The 17,606-nt window shown below is 36.1% G+C and overlaps 2 protein-coding genes across 4 annotated transcripts; both read right to left on the bottom strand.

Annotated features, from left to right (window-relative positions):
- Window positions 1-46: 46 nt before the first annotated feature.
- Window positions 47-10,238, bottom strand: LOC105832595. 3 transcript variants are annotated; one of them, XM_012673694.3, is made up of 2 exons: window positions 10,120-10,238; window positions 47-1,328 (listed from the first exon to the last, which is right to left on the bottom strand). In XM_012673694.3, the coding sequence occupies exons 1-2, from the start codon at window positions 10,221-10,223 to the stop codon at window positions 1,004-1,006; spliced, it is 429 nt and encodes a 142-aa protein (XP_012529148.1). In that variant the 5' UTR covers window positions 10,224-10,238; the 3' UTR covers window positions 47-1,003. The 3 variants fall into 3 exon arrangements, with proteins under 3 accessions (XP_012529148.1, XP_012529146.1, XP_036144174.1); XM_012673692.3 differs by lacking the exon at window positions 10,120-10,238 and adding an exon at window positions 6,154-6,531; XM_036288281.1 differs by lacking the exon at window positions 10,120-10,238 and adding an exon at window positions 1,742-2,484.
- Window positions 10,239-12,318: 2,080 nt separating this feature from the next.
- Window positions 12,319-16,546, bottom strand: LOC105832597 (juvenile hormone epoxide hydrolase 1). Its single transcript, XM_036288265.1, is given in 9 exon segments — window positions 12,319-12,712; window positions 12,820-13,054; window positions 13,292-13,491; window positions 13,582-13,697; window positions 13,862-13,885; window positions 13,887-14,104; window positions 14,557-14,749; window positions 16,159-16,267; window positions 16,427-16,546. Coding segments are annotated over 9 exon segments (1,422 nt in total). The 5' UTR covers window positions 16,486-16,546; the 3' UTR covers window positions 12,319-12,444.
- Window positions 16,547-17,606: the final 1,060 nt, after the last annotated feature.

Genomic DNA, 17,606 nt, shown 5'->3' with positions numbered 1-17,606 from the left:
TGACATCGGAATATAATAAAATACAAAAAACACCGAACAAAAAATATTTAAATCATCTCTAAGTTGTCTTTTTAATAATTTTATCCGTATATAGCAATATTTAGAGTAATCACAACATACTGGTATACATTATCAAATAACAGAAATAAATAAATAGATTATAAGATGGAAAATTCTATTTAATCATCAGTTGCGCTATAGAAATGCTACTACTTGTTCTAACACATTAAAGAAAAATTTGTCAAATTACTCTTCGTTTATAACAAACGCATCTTTATGTCGGAATTTAATAGTATTTATATTGCTTTCATTTTCAAATAGAAAATGTATCTATGCTTGTGATGACAAATCTGTTCTCTTAGTTCATAAATTACAAAATTACGAATAGATATAAACGTTTGAACGATCGTCGCGGTTAATACTGTCAATTGCGTATCATTGACATTAACGTTAATGTCAAATTGTTGGGAAGACACATAATGGTATAGTAAAAATAACTTGCTCTATAACAATATTGCGAGGAAATGCTTATAGACTAATAATTGACTTTTACGATATCTCTCGACGCGATTTTCACCACGTAATTAATGGCAGTGAATATTTGTATAGATTGCAAGTACAACTTTCTCAGCTGAAAAGTACACTCTAAACATATAAATTAATTAGTTACCATGTGCTTCTTATCAATCGCCTTTAATCGTATAGTCAATGCTCGATTAAATATGCGACAGTATCAAAAATTATGTGTATATATATAATTATACGGGCAACACACACACACATGCATTCGTACACATTTACAAAATTTTCTACACGCCATAGAATCTTTCTATTATATACTTCTCATGTATCACAAGTGTTCTAACAGAACGCAGTACTTATTACAGATGTCAGATCCTAAATTTTATATATTGGAAAAAGACTCCTCCAAAATTGATCAGAGCAGTCGCGAGGTGCTGCTTCTTCGGCATTATCTAGCTAAGGACATTGGGGGGGAATGATCTCAAACTATCGTGCAGTCGCAGCACTGTTGTGTAACATAAATGCAATTGATTAGACACTCGTCGTTCGACTCGTTGGATTTCTTCGTTTTCACCTCGATACCGTTCTTCTCGATTTTCGGTTCCAATTCTGGCACGGGCAGTGTCGTCACGATCGGCACTGCTTCCTCTATCGCATCGGTGTTCACGATCGCAGATTTTGTCGGTTGTGACGTTACAGGAGTTACATTAATCTTTTCCAATCTTGCGTCGTCCAGCACATCAAAACTCGTTGTAGATATCGATGCCTGTGTCGGAGATGACGGATCGCTAGAGGACATAATCACGCTGAAACAAACGAGATATATTTTCAATACGGTCTAATCCATTTTACCAAGAATTGGGAAGAAGTGTCTTGCAAATATTAACTCAATACTAATTTAATTTTCTAAAGTTCCAGAAAAACGAATTGTATCTATTTTACTATTTTCTCTAATTCTTAGAACTAGAAAAAGATAACATGATAGAAATATTAGATTATTATATGCACCAAAACTTTCAATTATTAAAAACATTTAATGTGTTAGAAACATTTAACATGTTAGTTTCTTAGAGAATATGTTTTTCATTTGAAATATGGCCATGTAGATGTAGATGTTCCGTTGGCTATAGACAATAGATAAAGAAAGAATGTCCTTTCTGGTGATTACGATTCGGGGAAAGAGATTACAATTTCCAGGATCCTTGGGAAAAGAACCTACCACCTAGTCTTCTTGCAAGGGTGCGCTCGAGTCCTTTCCTCCGCGGTTAGGGTGGAATAAAATGACACTTGCTTCAACATATTTCGCAAGTCCAATTTTTCGTCACGTGAAATGTCTGTAATTTTACCGCAGCACTTTGTATTTGAAACACTATACTCCCATTATATATTCCTACGCAGTCGCAGTCAGCATGATGTAACTTTTATCTAGCCCATCTAATCTAATCGCCTTTCTCATTCTCACTGGTTCTAAACATACAAAGCAACTGCAGGAGAAATTGACTTCTCTTTCTTTCTGTAGAAGAACATCCCGACATCTATCAAACGTATGCTCGCAGTTCCACGTCTAAATATACGCTCGTTGATATGCACGTTTTTTGTGCAAACATCCTATGTTGAAATCTTTCGTCGTAAAAGGCTTATTACGATTACGTGTATGATCTGTGTCGCATCTGGTACATCACTCGCGCTGATTACGTCCCAATTGATCAAGTCTCAAGCACGTGGAGTGCGTTAATGGACTGAATACTGTCGACATTCTGTCAGTTAATAAAAGATAATGTGAACGTTAACATCAAGATTTATGTTGTATATCTTATCACCGATCAAAATTTGATTAGCAAGTAAACGTAATTGTTTTTCGACAATTATTTATCTCGAGAATCCGTCCTTTCTCTTAAAAAAGTATTTAAAAAATTAATAAGAGCCGTCTTTTTTTAAATATTTTGTCCTCTTTGTAAAATGAGTATTAAAGATCTCGTTAAAATACATTATTTGCTTGCGTAATGTTTTTATCAATACAATTTCATACAGTTACAAAAAAAATAACAAGTACAATTTTTAATTTTTTAAAAGACCGATTGTGCCAGAAAATTTTTAATTTCCTTCAAAAGGTAGAATAGACGTAGACAAAATATTTGGTTTAGGAAAATACGAGAAAATTCTACGGGGTATTGTAAAACGATAAGCTTTAGCTGTACAATGTCAGGGGTCCCTCCCCCAGGAGTCTGCAGTCCTCCCAGCCAATTGTATTCGTCTAGGTCAGACTTAAAGAGAAAACTGCAGCTGTTCTACGAAGCAGCTGAAATATTTCACGTCAATACAAAAGGTATTTCGCGAAGTCACTGCGTAACCTTCGTCTCTTTATGCGTGAATGAAAATGAAATTATATGCCAGATTTTTCTGCGTCGTGATTGGTGGAAAGCATATGTAAGACCGCAATTTTTTTCGTATAATTTCGTATCTTTTGAATTGCAATTATATTCGTGAAATAATTAGACAAACTGATACTAGTACACAAAACAAATACAAATAACGTTGAAAATTATGCAGTAATAATTCATAATGTTATTTTTAATCGTTGAAGGTGCTCGGATAAATATCGCGTGACTATTTTACCATAATCAACAGCGAACGACGATGATGTAAGTTTATAAAAATTTACGATACGGTCTTTCTTTCTCTCAGGACGTCCCTGGTTTTATTAGTGTACGAATACACTCTTGGAAAAAGATCGGCCAGCAAAGTCAAGGTGATAGTCAGTAGCGTGTGACGCGCATATAATTACAGCTCTACTGACAAAAATCGCGTGAATTGAATTAAGAAACTGGTAATCAAGACTCGACCTAGAGACGAATGGAAAATTTGGATGAGCAAAATACGAACGTTACTAGCTAGAATGCTTTTGGAATAGATGTATCGTATACATCGAGAACCGATACATTATACTATGCGTGCAGCATATTCATGACGAAATGCATATAACCATCACTGTAATCAATTCCAGCAACACAATATTACACAAGCACAGTTCTCTATTATTTTTAACAATAGGATTCAAGTTTGTCAAACTAGTTTTGATTAATCCCGTCTATAGTTGCAGATTAATTTTTTTTGTAGCCTGCTATTTGTCGTCTGGTAATTAAAATATTTTTCTCTGGTAATTAAAATGATAAAAGTTAATCGGTTTATTTATTGATTTAATTTATTATCAGGTAATAAATTAAATCAATAAAAAATGAATAATAAATTAAAATAATAAGTTGAATCCATACGTGTGTTATGTTACACATAACCATTTTTTTGTTTAGTATGCGTGTAAACTATTTCTAATAATTGTTATGTCACTAGTTCACATTGAAATAACTGAGATCGAACATTGGCTCGTACGTTTGAATCAAAATGCTGACTGTGCGAAACGCATACCGGTGCTACAAAACGAGTGCTGCAACCGTGCACCGTCAACGGTCGTCGTGAAACTGTCCGACCTGAACCCTGAGAATATTATCCCACCCTTGGTCGATCTTTACACGTGTTGCACAGCAGTGCCGTACCGGGTACGAAGGTTTCACGTGATAAAATATCAGAGGCGATTAAATTTCAGAAAAAAATTGACAGAGATCCGTTCTAAAATTTCATTCCTAACTTGCGAAATTAAAAATCAATTAAAACACGTTTCTGACATTAATTTGCATTTTGCATCGGGTATCAATTAACTCTTACCATACAAACATGAATATTATCTATTTTTATCTATTTCTATTTCGATTTTTTTCTATCCACGAAAATTGTTCGAAATTTCAAAGGTAATTAAATTTGTAAATCAAAAATTTTTTAAATCTAGGACAGACGTTTGTTCTAAGAACTTGAAAGTATGTTCATAAATTTTTAGAGTTTTTTTTTTAAGTAAATGAAAAAGTGATGCAAAGCGAGATAGCCTTATTCGTAAAGATAAAGCACCGTTTTTTTTATTGCTGTAAGAGTTAAAAAAACGTATTATTTTGTATTTATTTAACAGGCAGCATTCGAGAAGTAACAGTAGAAAGGAAGACGAGTATAATAATCCAGTATTGAATGCAAAATAGAAAAGTTAATGTTGTATATTATTAGAGAAAAACAAATTGGATAAAATATTAAAAAATTATAAGTCAATTATTACATTTCAGAATTGAAAATTATTGCTATTTTAATTAAAAGTAGATTTATGTAAAAAAAATTGTAATTAGTAAATTTAAGTAAGAGATTTTATCAATTCATTTCTATATTTGTTTGTTATAATTATTACATATTTTATAAACTCACAGTCGCGGCGAATAAAAAAAAAAGTGGAGAGAAAGTAGGCGATTCCCCGAAATAGAGAAGGTTCTTGCTAATAAAGTTGTGAAATCAATTCGACCACACAGATCAGATTTACGATTCCTCTCACGGAGTATTTACACATACCAACCTTTGTACGGTATTGATCGAAGCACGGAATTCAAAGGAAATTGTTATAGTAATCTGTCGATCTAATTGTTCCTTGCTCCGAGTAATTATTTTATCGTGTATTCGCTAAATAATTTAAATACCTTGCGTAATTAAAAGTGACATTTTTAATATTTATTTTTCATAACAATTTATTTAATATATGCAATCACAGTGTAAGTAATGTGAAAGGTAATGAAATTCTCAATTGTTACAAATAGCACAAAATAGGATAAATTTAAAAGGGCTGGCATTCAGTTAATTAGTTTAATTAAAGACGTTCGGTCACAAGAATGGAAATTATATAATAAAGTCTCTACAAATCATCAGTAAGACAGGCAGCAGACGCAGCCTTTTCCGGAATAATAAGTCGAACGGACAATACGATTAGGCGGCACGCGATTGTAGAATTATTAATACCGGATTTTTAGTTGCCGGCGCCAGTGCGAGCCATTCCTGCGAGCCACCGAAAGAATTCAACCGGGCGAGCACGTGATGGGATTACCGGATGGGTGAAGGGCAGCTTAACCTACAACCCATTCACACCGCGCGCATTCTTTTCTCCCTTTCGACTTTACTTACTCGTAGCTTCCATGTTGCCACAGCGGGTTTTTAAAGCGCATCGTGCCGGTTTTACGCCGCGTCGGCGGTAACGCGAGCGTCCGCTACTAAGGAGGTTGCCGTTGGTACGGTCGCGATCGACGCGATCGATGACGGATACGATCAAAACTGCACGACCGCCAAGCGAAGGCATCTCGCGATCTCACGGTCTCGTTTCTCTCTCGCGCTCACGCGGGAGATACGTGCGCGCACGTGTGTGTGCGCGCGTGCGCGCGCGCGCGCACGTCACGCAGGACAAGGGACTCTGGAAGCTGCCGCGCGAATTAAAATTCATCGAGGCGACGACGGTGTAACATCGTTGAGAAACGCGAAAGCATCTAACACGGCCCTCGACGGTCGATTCGCGATGACAATGGAAACGCGACGAATGACGTTGGGTAAATTTTGCCCTTGACTTTTTACGCACACACCGCGGAGAGAGAACCGGAGTCACTGAAATAACAATAAAGTCCGCGTTTTTCGCGAAACGGATTGCGAAATAACGAAGAAACGCAATTGTCGTATTACCGTAAAGACTCGGAGCGCTATATTGATAAAGATCGGACTTACGCAAATAAGTTAGCCTCTTGCCGCTTTTGCCTCGAGTCCGTCCAGTTTTGGACGTGATGCTTCTTGGCGTTGGCCTCCTTTTTCGATCTGCCATGATGACCGCGCGACTTGCGACCTAACACGTTTCCGAACATGCTTTACGCGGTCGATGAGGCACAGTTGAAAATTGCACCGTGGAGATGCGTACCGCACACTACGCGTCTAACAAACATTCGTCTCGTTAGCTTCACGCCTCGTTAACGCGCGTCGAGTATTCAATGCCCCGTCATCGCGACGACGACGACGACGACGATGCATGGATCCTCCGCGATCTCCCGCTCCCGCGGCGCGAGGCCAGAAAACCACGTGAAAACTGCACGCAATCCCCGCGATAACGACCACGGCCGACCGCAACTGCCTACCGACTAAAAACAGAGACAAATTCAGCTTCACGGTATAGACGATGTGTCACACGGTGCCTCGTAACCGTACGGGCATGCAACGCGTATATGAACATGCGTAACACACCTTATGACGTAGAGACGGTGAAGGATACGGGAGAGGATCGAGCGGTGACGTCTGGCGTGGATTTAACGCGTTGAATACGATGCTGGTGCGCTAATTAACTTCGCGAAAGCGACCCAACCAAACGGTCGCATGCCAGCGTCGTTGCGGTAAACAAATTATGGTAATTTCAGAGAAATAATATCACTGGCGACTTTGATTGAAGTTTTGCGTGCCGACGATGCGTATACAAGTCGGAGAAATAGAATTGCATTATATCTAATTATTGCTCTTGGTTAATAATTTATGAGTAGTGTACTCTTAATTGCTGGTACCATGTTTGCACTGCACAACTATTCGCGTGGTATCCTTGATCTCACTTTCGTGCCTGGCGAGCAGATTGAATCAATTTTTATGATTAACTACTGCCAACCGAAGGTTAGAAAAGTATGCCAGAGCAGAGAGGTTTTTGATCGGTCGGAATTTTTTTTCTGCTACTTCTGCTCCGAAATATTAAGTGTTTCTTAGAGTTCCATAGGTAATTTTCAGAATTTTTTAAAATAATTTTATAACTCGTTAAACTTGATTTTTTTACGAATTAAAACATTTTTCAATAGTGTTGAGAAAACAAATTTACGTCTTTTCTATATAGAATTCTTTCTAGAATCTGTGAATTTTGAAAATATTCTTAAGATTTCTACGATTTTTTATATCCGAGTAAAATTTTTCTGAAGTTTAAGGTTTCAGAAATCTTCATAAAATTAAAATATGAAAAATTCTTAAAAATATGAAACATTATAAGAATTTTATTTATCAAGCAGCAATTTTATTAATAATAAACATGAACAGCGAGTACATTTTTATTAATAAAAACATTTTTTTTTTAAGTTGATTAGAGTATTTTTTATGATACATCAATACACCGAACCATGATACTAAACTATATACTATTAGCTTTCGAGTATATCTCAACATATAAATTAAGTGATTTCTCTTTTGCCAGCGAGCATTACTATCTTTGGATAATGCGAAGACTTAAATAAATCTTGCGATAAGTGTTGTGTAGAAAAAAAATGCATTTCGAAACAAATATATTTATCAAGACGCGTGACATTTTGATTAGATTGTCGTGCTTTTACAATTTCGCCAAAAAAGGTTGGCACGTATATAATTATAGTCACGGTCAAGGCGAACTGGTCGCTTTAGATAGAATCGTTGGATAAAATCTGTCTTGCGGTTTGCTCCCGCTAGGGTTTAATCTTTTTTGCGTAAACACCTCTTGAGATGTACGCAACGCGAGTTGCAAAATATTCGAAACTAATTGCATTAAACGAGATAAACCGTGATTTAACGAGTGTTAAACGATTAAAAGCACTGCGATTAAAAAAGTGGATTCGAGCGGGCAAACATGCGTAACAAACTTACTCAAAGGGGTTCTTATTCTTCTTGATTTCCCAAACGGGGTTTTTTTTCTCGCCTTTCATTCCGGCCTCTTTTTGCTTAATATAAACGCGCGACCTCTTGTACTTGTCGGAAAACATATTATACGTAATCTTTAACGGCAATCAAATTGCGATGCACTATACTTTGGAATGCAACTGACAGTGTTTGCAGCGGACAAGAGACATCTGTTTAAGTATATACGCTTTTATTGACGTATAGCGAGTATTTAACCCTACCATCATGTAAGATCTTCCGCGATCTTAATTTAGCTCGTAAATATAGCGTGAGAATTACATATTATGTGAAAAATAATCTCGGGCAGATAATTAATGACAAAGACTCACGTGCCGTACACGTAACATATCGAGCATACGCAACAGTGTGTCATTTAATAGCAAAGATTGTTGCAATTTTATCAGCCAGGTCTTCAGTTATTCGTTCCCTTCGCCCGTACCGCGGTCGGATTTCTCCATGACCTTTCCTCTCACTGCCGAATATCAAATAAAGTGTTTGCGCTTCGTCGAAAGGTACCTCACGCTCCTTTCTCGGCTCACGTCGCGCCTCCTTTTTGAGAGACGCGCATGTAAACGTGGTCGATATGGAACCGGTTCTCAAGCAAGCGGGAGAAGCGTGCGAGGATAAAAAAATTGGAACTCCCGTGCCAACCCGCACGTCTCCCGAGGAATATATCCCGTACAAATTGTAATAGCCGCTATTTATTAGCGCTCGCGTTCGCGTGCAGAAAATTTTCCCGCCGTGGCTTTCGGCCGTGCGGCGAATCGCCGCGTTGTCGTTTAAACGCGCGATCCTGACAACTGTATTCGTTGGTCCGCGTCGCGGACGTAAAATAAAACCGCCGAAATCAATTTCTCGCGTTATTTTGCACTCATGCGAGAAAGAGAGAGAGAGAGAGAGAGATTCATTTGCGCTAACGCAAGCATTAGTCTCTCGGGAAATTTGCGCATTCGGCCGCCGAGTTAGCACGTGTCGTGTTACGCAAAGTGCCCGAGAAGACACACAACACTACCCCGGCGGCACTTGAAGCCGCCCGCCGAGGACGAGATACCGCATACAAAAGGAGAGAGAATATTTAATGTTTTAAGGCGTGTACCGCGGCGTGGCACACCACACGTTGCACGGCGCCGCCCGCCGGCCCATGTGCGAATCGTACCACGAATGTCAAACAGACCGTAACAGAAAACTTTTGTATATACGCATTGTGCCCCGTTAGACCTTTGGAACCGAGAAGCCAAGTTTTTTCGCGGACGCTCGCTAAAAAAAATTACGAATTCTCTCTCGCGCATACCCGTGAAAAAGAGGAACAGCTCGAAGAATCCAGGAAAATCGTATTTTTATTGACTTCTTTTACTTTCCGAGATGTTTCCTTTCATCTTCTTATTCCAATCGAATATTTTCTCTCTCTCTCTCTCTCTCTCTCTCTCTCTCTCTCTCTCGATTATCTCTAAGGAGAAACGGAAGAGAAGAGGAAGGTTTAATCATCGGTGGTAAGATGCAATTTCCGTCTTTGTCGCATCCTGCCAATTTACATTCCTGCCGAGGCATGTGAAATAAAAGAAGAGACCCCCCAGCAAGCACAGAGAGTTCAAAAAGAATTGTATATCAATCTTTGAGATGCAAAAAGAATTATTTTTATAAAAATTTTATAAATCTCAAGAAGAATTCATAATTGGTGACATACAATTGATATACAATTCTCTTTGAACTCCCTGTGCTATCCGGGGACGTTAAACAGTTGTATTTTTTAAATCCTTGGTTTAACCGGGAGGTTAAATTCTTACATATGCCTCGCCACGTCGTCTCTCCCGCCGACCAGTTCATTTACCTCTTTTTCTCGGCAAATGATAACACGGAGCTAATGACGTTTCGGCCAACATCGGGGAATACTCGGGTAGCTCGGCGTAACCTCGACGTAACGAACGCGTAACATCACGCACGTTTTTGCGCACGCACACACGCGCATCTGCCTATTCGTAGCGCACGCACGCACGCACACACGCACGCGGTACGTCGCACACTCACCTGAGCTCATGCTCCGACGTGCTCGGAGTTTCCTGCGTGTAAACATCCGCGTAGACGATTATTGTCGTTGGGTCTCCTTCTGCTCCCATCCTCCCGCCTGTCATATCGCCGGAACGAAATGATTACACCGCGCCGGCGTCTTGCACTTTGTGCCCGTCACGTGGTCGGCGCGGTTCCCTCTTGTTTCAAAGCCGATCGTCCCACGCCGTCGTCGGCTGGAATTTGTCGCCGCGCGCAGCCCACACGCGGTAAAACCGAGTGCCCCTCGCGCTGACAAAGAAAGAAACCACACGTAACCGCGGACGATACGTAACGTATATTGCCCTCGCGAGCGATTTTCGATCGGGCGAAATGAAATATCCCGTCGGTGATATCGATCCCTTTAATTGTACTGGTGAATTACGTAAGAATGTCGTATACAGCAAATGACAAATTGCAGCACAAGCGGAGGAAGCGAGTTTTTATTAAGTAACGCGCGGATCAAGTTCTCCGACCGTAGTCCACGCGTCGACAATCGGCGACCAACTGACGACTTTCGTTTAATGGTCTTTTGCCTGACCCCTCCGGGAACAACCCTTGTAAAACTATCTATTGTACAAATATGACATCCTTTTTTCTTTCGAACTCTTCCTTCATTCTATACGCTTGCCTAGTAGGAGGCTAATGATTTTTCTCGAGTCGTAGGCAAACATGCCCAAGTTATTTCGACTATTTCAATTATTTCAACAAATATTTATTCGGACCATAATGTCGGTACATTGATACTTTCACATTGAAGAATCGTTTCCCGATTAATCGATCTGTTTTCTCTTAGACATTACAATCTTAGATACATAATACAGGACTTTCCAAAGTGTAGAACGCGATCCATTGGTTAATCTCGAACCGATTTCTGGTGAGTCACGAAAAATTTTTCAGCGACGAAATTAAAACTAAATTTTGAAATAAACTACAATTAATTTTGGTAAACTTCTTGGTAAATTTACCTATCAGATAAATATGTGTGTATTTAGTGATGAGTAAGTTTACCAAGAAGTTGGAAGAACCGGCCCGTATGCATGAAAATGATACGCTGTCATCAGAAATAGAAGACCAGTGCATTCGTCTTTGTATTTTATTTAAAAAATATATATATAGTAAAAGCAATATATCACCTTTTGCCGTTTTAAAGAATGGACCGTGATTCCATAGGTTTTGGAAAAAAAAAACGGAGCACTAGTTAAGCTTTAATTAATTTTAATACGTACAGAATTAGGCACACAGACACATACAAAAGTATTTTTTTTTATTTATATGCGATGGCAACACGAAATGTTCAATATAAATTTAACGTGACTCACTGAAACAGCTTTTAATCATAAAATACGATATTCGTCACTATCGGTAGCACCGAAAAGTAAGCTAACCGTGATTAAAGCCCCTGCGAGTGTCACACAACTGTCCAATACATACAATTCGTTTTCCTCGCACTTGCACGCATCATGCGTCACGTTTGGGGTTTGGAGAGGGTCTGTCGCTGCCCCTTCTACAGAGTTCTTATGGGGTCCTTTGTTGCCTGCCGCCTGTCGAGAGCCGTCCGGTCGTCTGTGAATGGATCGGAAAGCCTCAATTTCCAAGAGTCACGATACGAAGGAACATATTTACAGAGAGGAGCATATTCTTTAGAAAGATCTCGGGAAAAGATTAAATATTATCTATACAATTTCAAGGGATTAAATCAAGTCTTACAGGTTTCGATGTCATATATGTATAATTCGTCATTGTTTGCGATATGTCAAGTATAAAAATACTAAATTAAAACGGATATATCACTAAAACGGATATTAGTAAAGCTTTTATTATCACAAATATATGTATTTGCATAATCATTAATATTAATGTAATGAATCGCTTATTATTGTAACTGTTTATCATAAAGCTAAAAGACAGTTATGACACAACGATAAAATATGCACGTATTTCGCAATGTATTAAACATACAGAGATCAACATTTTTACTTAATAAACGCGGTTTGATTGCTAAGTAGATGGGAAAAATATTATTGTGAACTTTGATAAATGAATAATAAAACGAAGAAATTTTGCACTTAGTAAGTGTTATCTCTTAATAGATTAAAAGAGATTAATAATTTTGAAAATAAAAATTTAAACACATAATTGTATCTCGCAAAAATAGCACCGAATAAAGAACAAAGTATTAGAAAAATAATAATTTTATTTAAAAAATTTTAATATTTTACAAAACAGCATTGTTTTTAATGTAAAATCTAGTATCTATTGCTTCACATTTTATTATTAGATAAAATAGCACGGCTAAATATTCGTTCAAATTTTTGTAGGCTCTTTTATTTTCTTCTCCGCGTTTGGCATGTTTTTGGCATTATTTTTTTTCTTGGTATCTTCAACCGTGAACACAAACTTGAAGACATCATCCGCTAAGAGAGCCGGTTCTTCAAACGCAGCAAAGTGACCTCCGCGCGGTAAATAATTAAATTGTATCAGATTAGTATATTTCTCACGAAGAAGACTTTCTGGCTGATAAAATATCTCGTGAGGAAATATCGCACACGCTGATGGCACATTAACAGGCAATCTGAAAACATATATTGTTGAAAATAAAACAAAGAAAAACTGTTGTTTTCTTTTAAACGCAGAAAATTCTTATAAAAGTGAGAATTGCAATTTAAAAAAGAAACACACTGGTCTATCTTGCTTTCCATGTGAGCCGAGCCGAAATTCTCGGCATAAAGTCGTACACTCGTAGGCAGAGAATTGGTAACCCAATAAACCATAAGATTATCCAGGAGCTCATCTAAAGTGTATTTCTCAAGGAGACCGCCATCCGGACGGAATCTATAGTCTGGATTTGTCCATGTGCTAAACTTTTCCAAAATATATGCTGCTAATGCGACTGGCGAGGCTGCCACAGCGGTTCCTTTAAAAGTATTTTTCAATTACTTTTATTTTTCTTTACTTAACAGATAAGCTTATCTCGCATATTATCTTAAACATTTTAAATACATAAATTAGCATATCACTGCATTATTCTAATTTTACATTTAACTTTACATAATTCAAGTTAATTTGATGCTTGAAGAAATTAATAGTACGTAAACAGAGATTCCTACTAAAAGATTTTCTTTTAAAAATCTTTTCTCTCTTATATAAATACCTATAGTATCTGGTTTACTAGCTTGTATATGCATGTATCCAGTTTCCTCAAGCAGTCGACTCATGTGATGTCCCAAAGGATACATTCTATCGGCATGTTCTTTGTCGACAACGAGTGAAGGAAAAATCGAACCGATCAAAGTCCACACTGTACTGGACGTACCCATAATTGCACACATATTCATATGAGTGCCAAGAAGACTGAAAAGAAACAATCGTTGCTTATTTACCTCATATTTTATGTACGTCAAATCTCATTGTATTATTAAGCAAGTCATTAATGGTACGTACTTGTCTGGAAAAAGACTTGATATATCCGTAACAACTTGTGAGCCCCAGTCTCCGCCTTGGGCGTAAAATTTGTTAAAACCGAGTCGCAGCATGAGGTTTTTGAATATAACAGCTATCTGAAAGAGTAACAAACAAAACAAATTGCAGTATTTACGTAAATATTTGTTGCGTTAGCATATTCTTTCTTTTCGCTCTCTTTAATTGTCTTGGATGCATGAAATATAATCTTGCTACAACGTACAACACGCTATTTAAATAAGACTTTTTCTGTAAACTTCACCTGCGGTGTGGCCAATCCTGGCCTGTACGGCCGCTTGCGAGAATCCATATCCCGGAAGTGAAGGTACGATTACTTCAAACACAAAGTCTCTGTCGGGACGTGGTGTCGTTAACATGGGAATAATTTTCTGGAATTCCACTATGGATCCTGGCCAGCCGTGAACCATCAATAATGGAAAAACCTTTATGTTTTTACGTTCCGGCGGGATATGAGGCTTCACGTGATAAAAATGTATGTCCAGACCTGTAGACATTAATTTATTTAATTTATTCAATTAGCTTCTCGCGAATAAAATTTTATTAATACATAAACACATTAAATGGCAAGCGATTGTTTCTTCTGCACGAAGTTAAAGATCAATTTGTATGATAGTATTTGCATTTTTGTATTCTGACGTAAAATGTGTTTTCTTCCGTTTCTGTTCTTAATGCTCTACAAAACCGGCTGGTCAGTTTAACATACCCTAACGGGACTTTTACAGTCTGGACCGCGGTCAAGTTATCTGGACCGGTATTTATTATTTTCCGTTAATAATAGACAAAAGGAAAACGAGTGTCGAGAAAAGAAAAAAATTAAAAAAAGATACTTAATGAACGCGATGCTGCCACCTGTTTTCTGCGCAAGTCTTTCCCAACTATCGTAAAATAATTACGTAACTCTTTGAAGAGACCGCGATTGACAAAAAGATTTATTACCTTGTATATTGGTCATGAATTGAGGATACTTATTGAGCAACGCTTCCCGTTCAGACCAATTATACTTCGTGGCCCAATATTCAAGAACATCTTTCAAGTACGTTGTACTAATGCCGTAAGTCCATGCAGTATCTTCTAATGGTTCCACCAGCTCTCTTCTTTTTGTCAGCCGTTCATTTAGGTCATCAATTACCTTATTCAAGAAATTGCATTTTAGTTGAGAATAATTGCGCGTTCCTCGTTCACTCTTTCAATTTTTCTACGAAAGATTTATTGATGATTTCAAATTACAGTTTCAGAATATATCCTTTTTCTCGTTTACGATCAATTCCTTCAAATTAAAATTTGCTAAATTGCTTATTTTGTTGTGTATTTTTTGGAGATTTTTAAGTGAAAATTTTATTGAATTTATATGAATATTTTGTTTTAAGTTTACACAGGTACATACTTGATGAAATGTTTTAGACATGTTTCATGTACTTTATAGTTATTTTAAAAATCTAAAAATATATATAGAGGAAGGTCACTTAAATACTGGCACAGAGCAGCAACTCCTTCTTGGAAACAAAACATTGTTTTAATAAAATCATAATCTGGTTAGATGATTAAAGAAATAAAGATAATTCATACATTCATATCTTTGTGTCTAAATAATATCTAATAATGAATTTAACCTAATCTCATCTTTATATATAATCGCACTACATGTTGCATCTTACGGAACAGCATAACGTATTAGTATAATTGACAAAAAATGTTTGACATGGAAGTGAAAGGCTTCTGGAATCCTCATGTACGTTAATTTGTAAATATTTTATACAAATGATTTATGTTAAAAGAAGAGAAAAAGGAAATGTAGCCTACTATGCCAGTTTTAAGGACCGATTTTACAAACGTTTATTTTTTATCATGTTGTGGAAACATTAATTATTACAAAATGTGAAACAATATTATAACAACTGTTATACCATCTGATAGAAGAATTCTAGTATACATTTATGTTTTTAAAATGTTATCATTATCTTTTATTTAAGAAATATTATTTCAAAATAAAGTAGTATGCCCATATTCGTGATTTTTCTCTAGTATTGAAATATAATTTTTTCTCCCATGACTTTTGTATGTTATTATCTATCTCATTATCTATTAAATTATTCAATGACTATTATAAAAGAATAGATTTATATATTCAAAATTTAACATTTTCGTTAAAGTATATTTAATGATATGCTGTCTATTTCAAGTGACTACGAACAGTTCTGATAACATTGGTTAAAAAATAATTTATTGATGTTATTTATAGCTTTTTATGAATAACTGCGAATAAAAACTATGATTACTAATATCGGTAAAATAATAATATCGTTTAACACAGTATCGTGTTATGAGATTGGACTATATAGCAACTACTTTATACGCATTAGTTGCAGTTATTCATTGCGCAATACTAAAATTAGCATTTATAACCAGATAAATCACATTTTTGTTTGTAACATCATAATGATAGCTTACATAACAGATCGGTTGAAGGTGTACAATGCAACCTTGAAAGCATATCACTTGTCTTGAAAAATAAATAGCATTCATTTATCGTTAACTTACCGATTTTGGTACTTTAATAACGAAAGGTCGTACTTCCTTCGAGGCTCCCTTGTTTTTTTCCGGCCCCCAGAATGTCTCAGGCAAGTTGGGCCTATTAATAGGACTAGACCTACGATATTAAATTGTTATGATTAAGTTACACTGATTGTAAGTAAATTATCTATTCGATCTAATTTCGATGCAAGAAACACAATTTCATCAATCAAAATGTTTTATTCTGTAAATCTTTTGGTTTGACGTGAGAGATAATTTTATGATTAGAATTTACCGGAATAAAAGAGCTACGCCGCAAGCAAGAATGAAAATCACGGTCGTGCTCTTCCACATTGTGCGTCCGTCTTGTACCACGTAGAACGTACGACTAACGATAGCGCTGCAACAGTCCAGTCATTGACGGCATACATGGTAGGGGAAAATGGTAGTCTCTCTATCTTGTTGTGCACATATTTTACTCCAATAATCTTCTCTTCAAGTATCACATCTCTGATATCAATGTTCAAAGTTTTCACGTACGAATTTTGTTTATCAATATTCAATCAATATTCAATTGAATTATGGGCACTTTTTAAATTATAAATAATTATAACAATGATATATATATTTAATAAATTTTACTTCCACAATATTAAAAGAATTTTGTTCGTAATAATTACAATGTCACATTAATAGCATTATGGACCGCTTGTTCCAACTTTTTGATAAACTTATCTATCAGGTAAATATGTGTCTATCTTTATTCATTTAAGAAAAATAGTGAAGATAGATACATGCTTATCCGATAAGTTTACTAAAAAGTTGGAACAACCGGCCCAATATAAATTATAAAATAAAATAATATTAAATAATATACAAAGTAATATGCAATAGTAATAATAAGTAAACCGAAGTGATATATACAATATATACAGTATTTTTTTAATTATGTAGAAATGTTAAAGTCTTTATATATTATAATACGTTATGTATACACAATAAAGTATGTATATAATTGTACATAAGTTATAAGTTTTTGAGTAATTGTACATTTAAATATACATACATACCCAGATAGTCAAGTTGGACGAATCTTGTAAAAATTTGCTACAAATTTTATTGACAAAATAAGCTCTAACTCGATGGCAAAAATTATGAAAAACTAGCAAATTGACTAAATCTTATTTTAAAAACGAGTTTTGCTCTGTTTTTACCAACAATTTGTTATCAGATTGTCAACAAGCATTGTCTCCAAAGTACAAGCTTAATGCGGACAGAGTTGATGCCAATCTGCTAATATTTTTAGTCGAATTTGTCAGCAATTTTTATGCAAATTGTTAAAATTTTGCTATCTGGATAATTTTGTATTTTTGTATCTATTATATTGCATTGTGATTACATAATAATTTGTATATAATATTTCTGACTACATTTTAATACATTTCTTTGTCCATTTATTTTCTAATATAGTTTTT

Source organism: Monomorium pharaonis, chromosome 6 (genome assembly GCF_013373865.1).
Source record: "Monomorium pharaonis isolate MP-MQ-018 chromosome 6, ASM1337386v2, whole genome shotgun sequence".
Taxonomy (NCBI): Eukaryota; Metazoa; Arthropoda; class Insecta; order Hymenoptera; family Formicidae; genus Monomorium; species Monomorium pharaonis.
The sequence above is the reverse complement of the archived record's forward strand: the minus strand, read 5'-3'. Positions and strand labels throughout refer to the sequence as shown.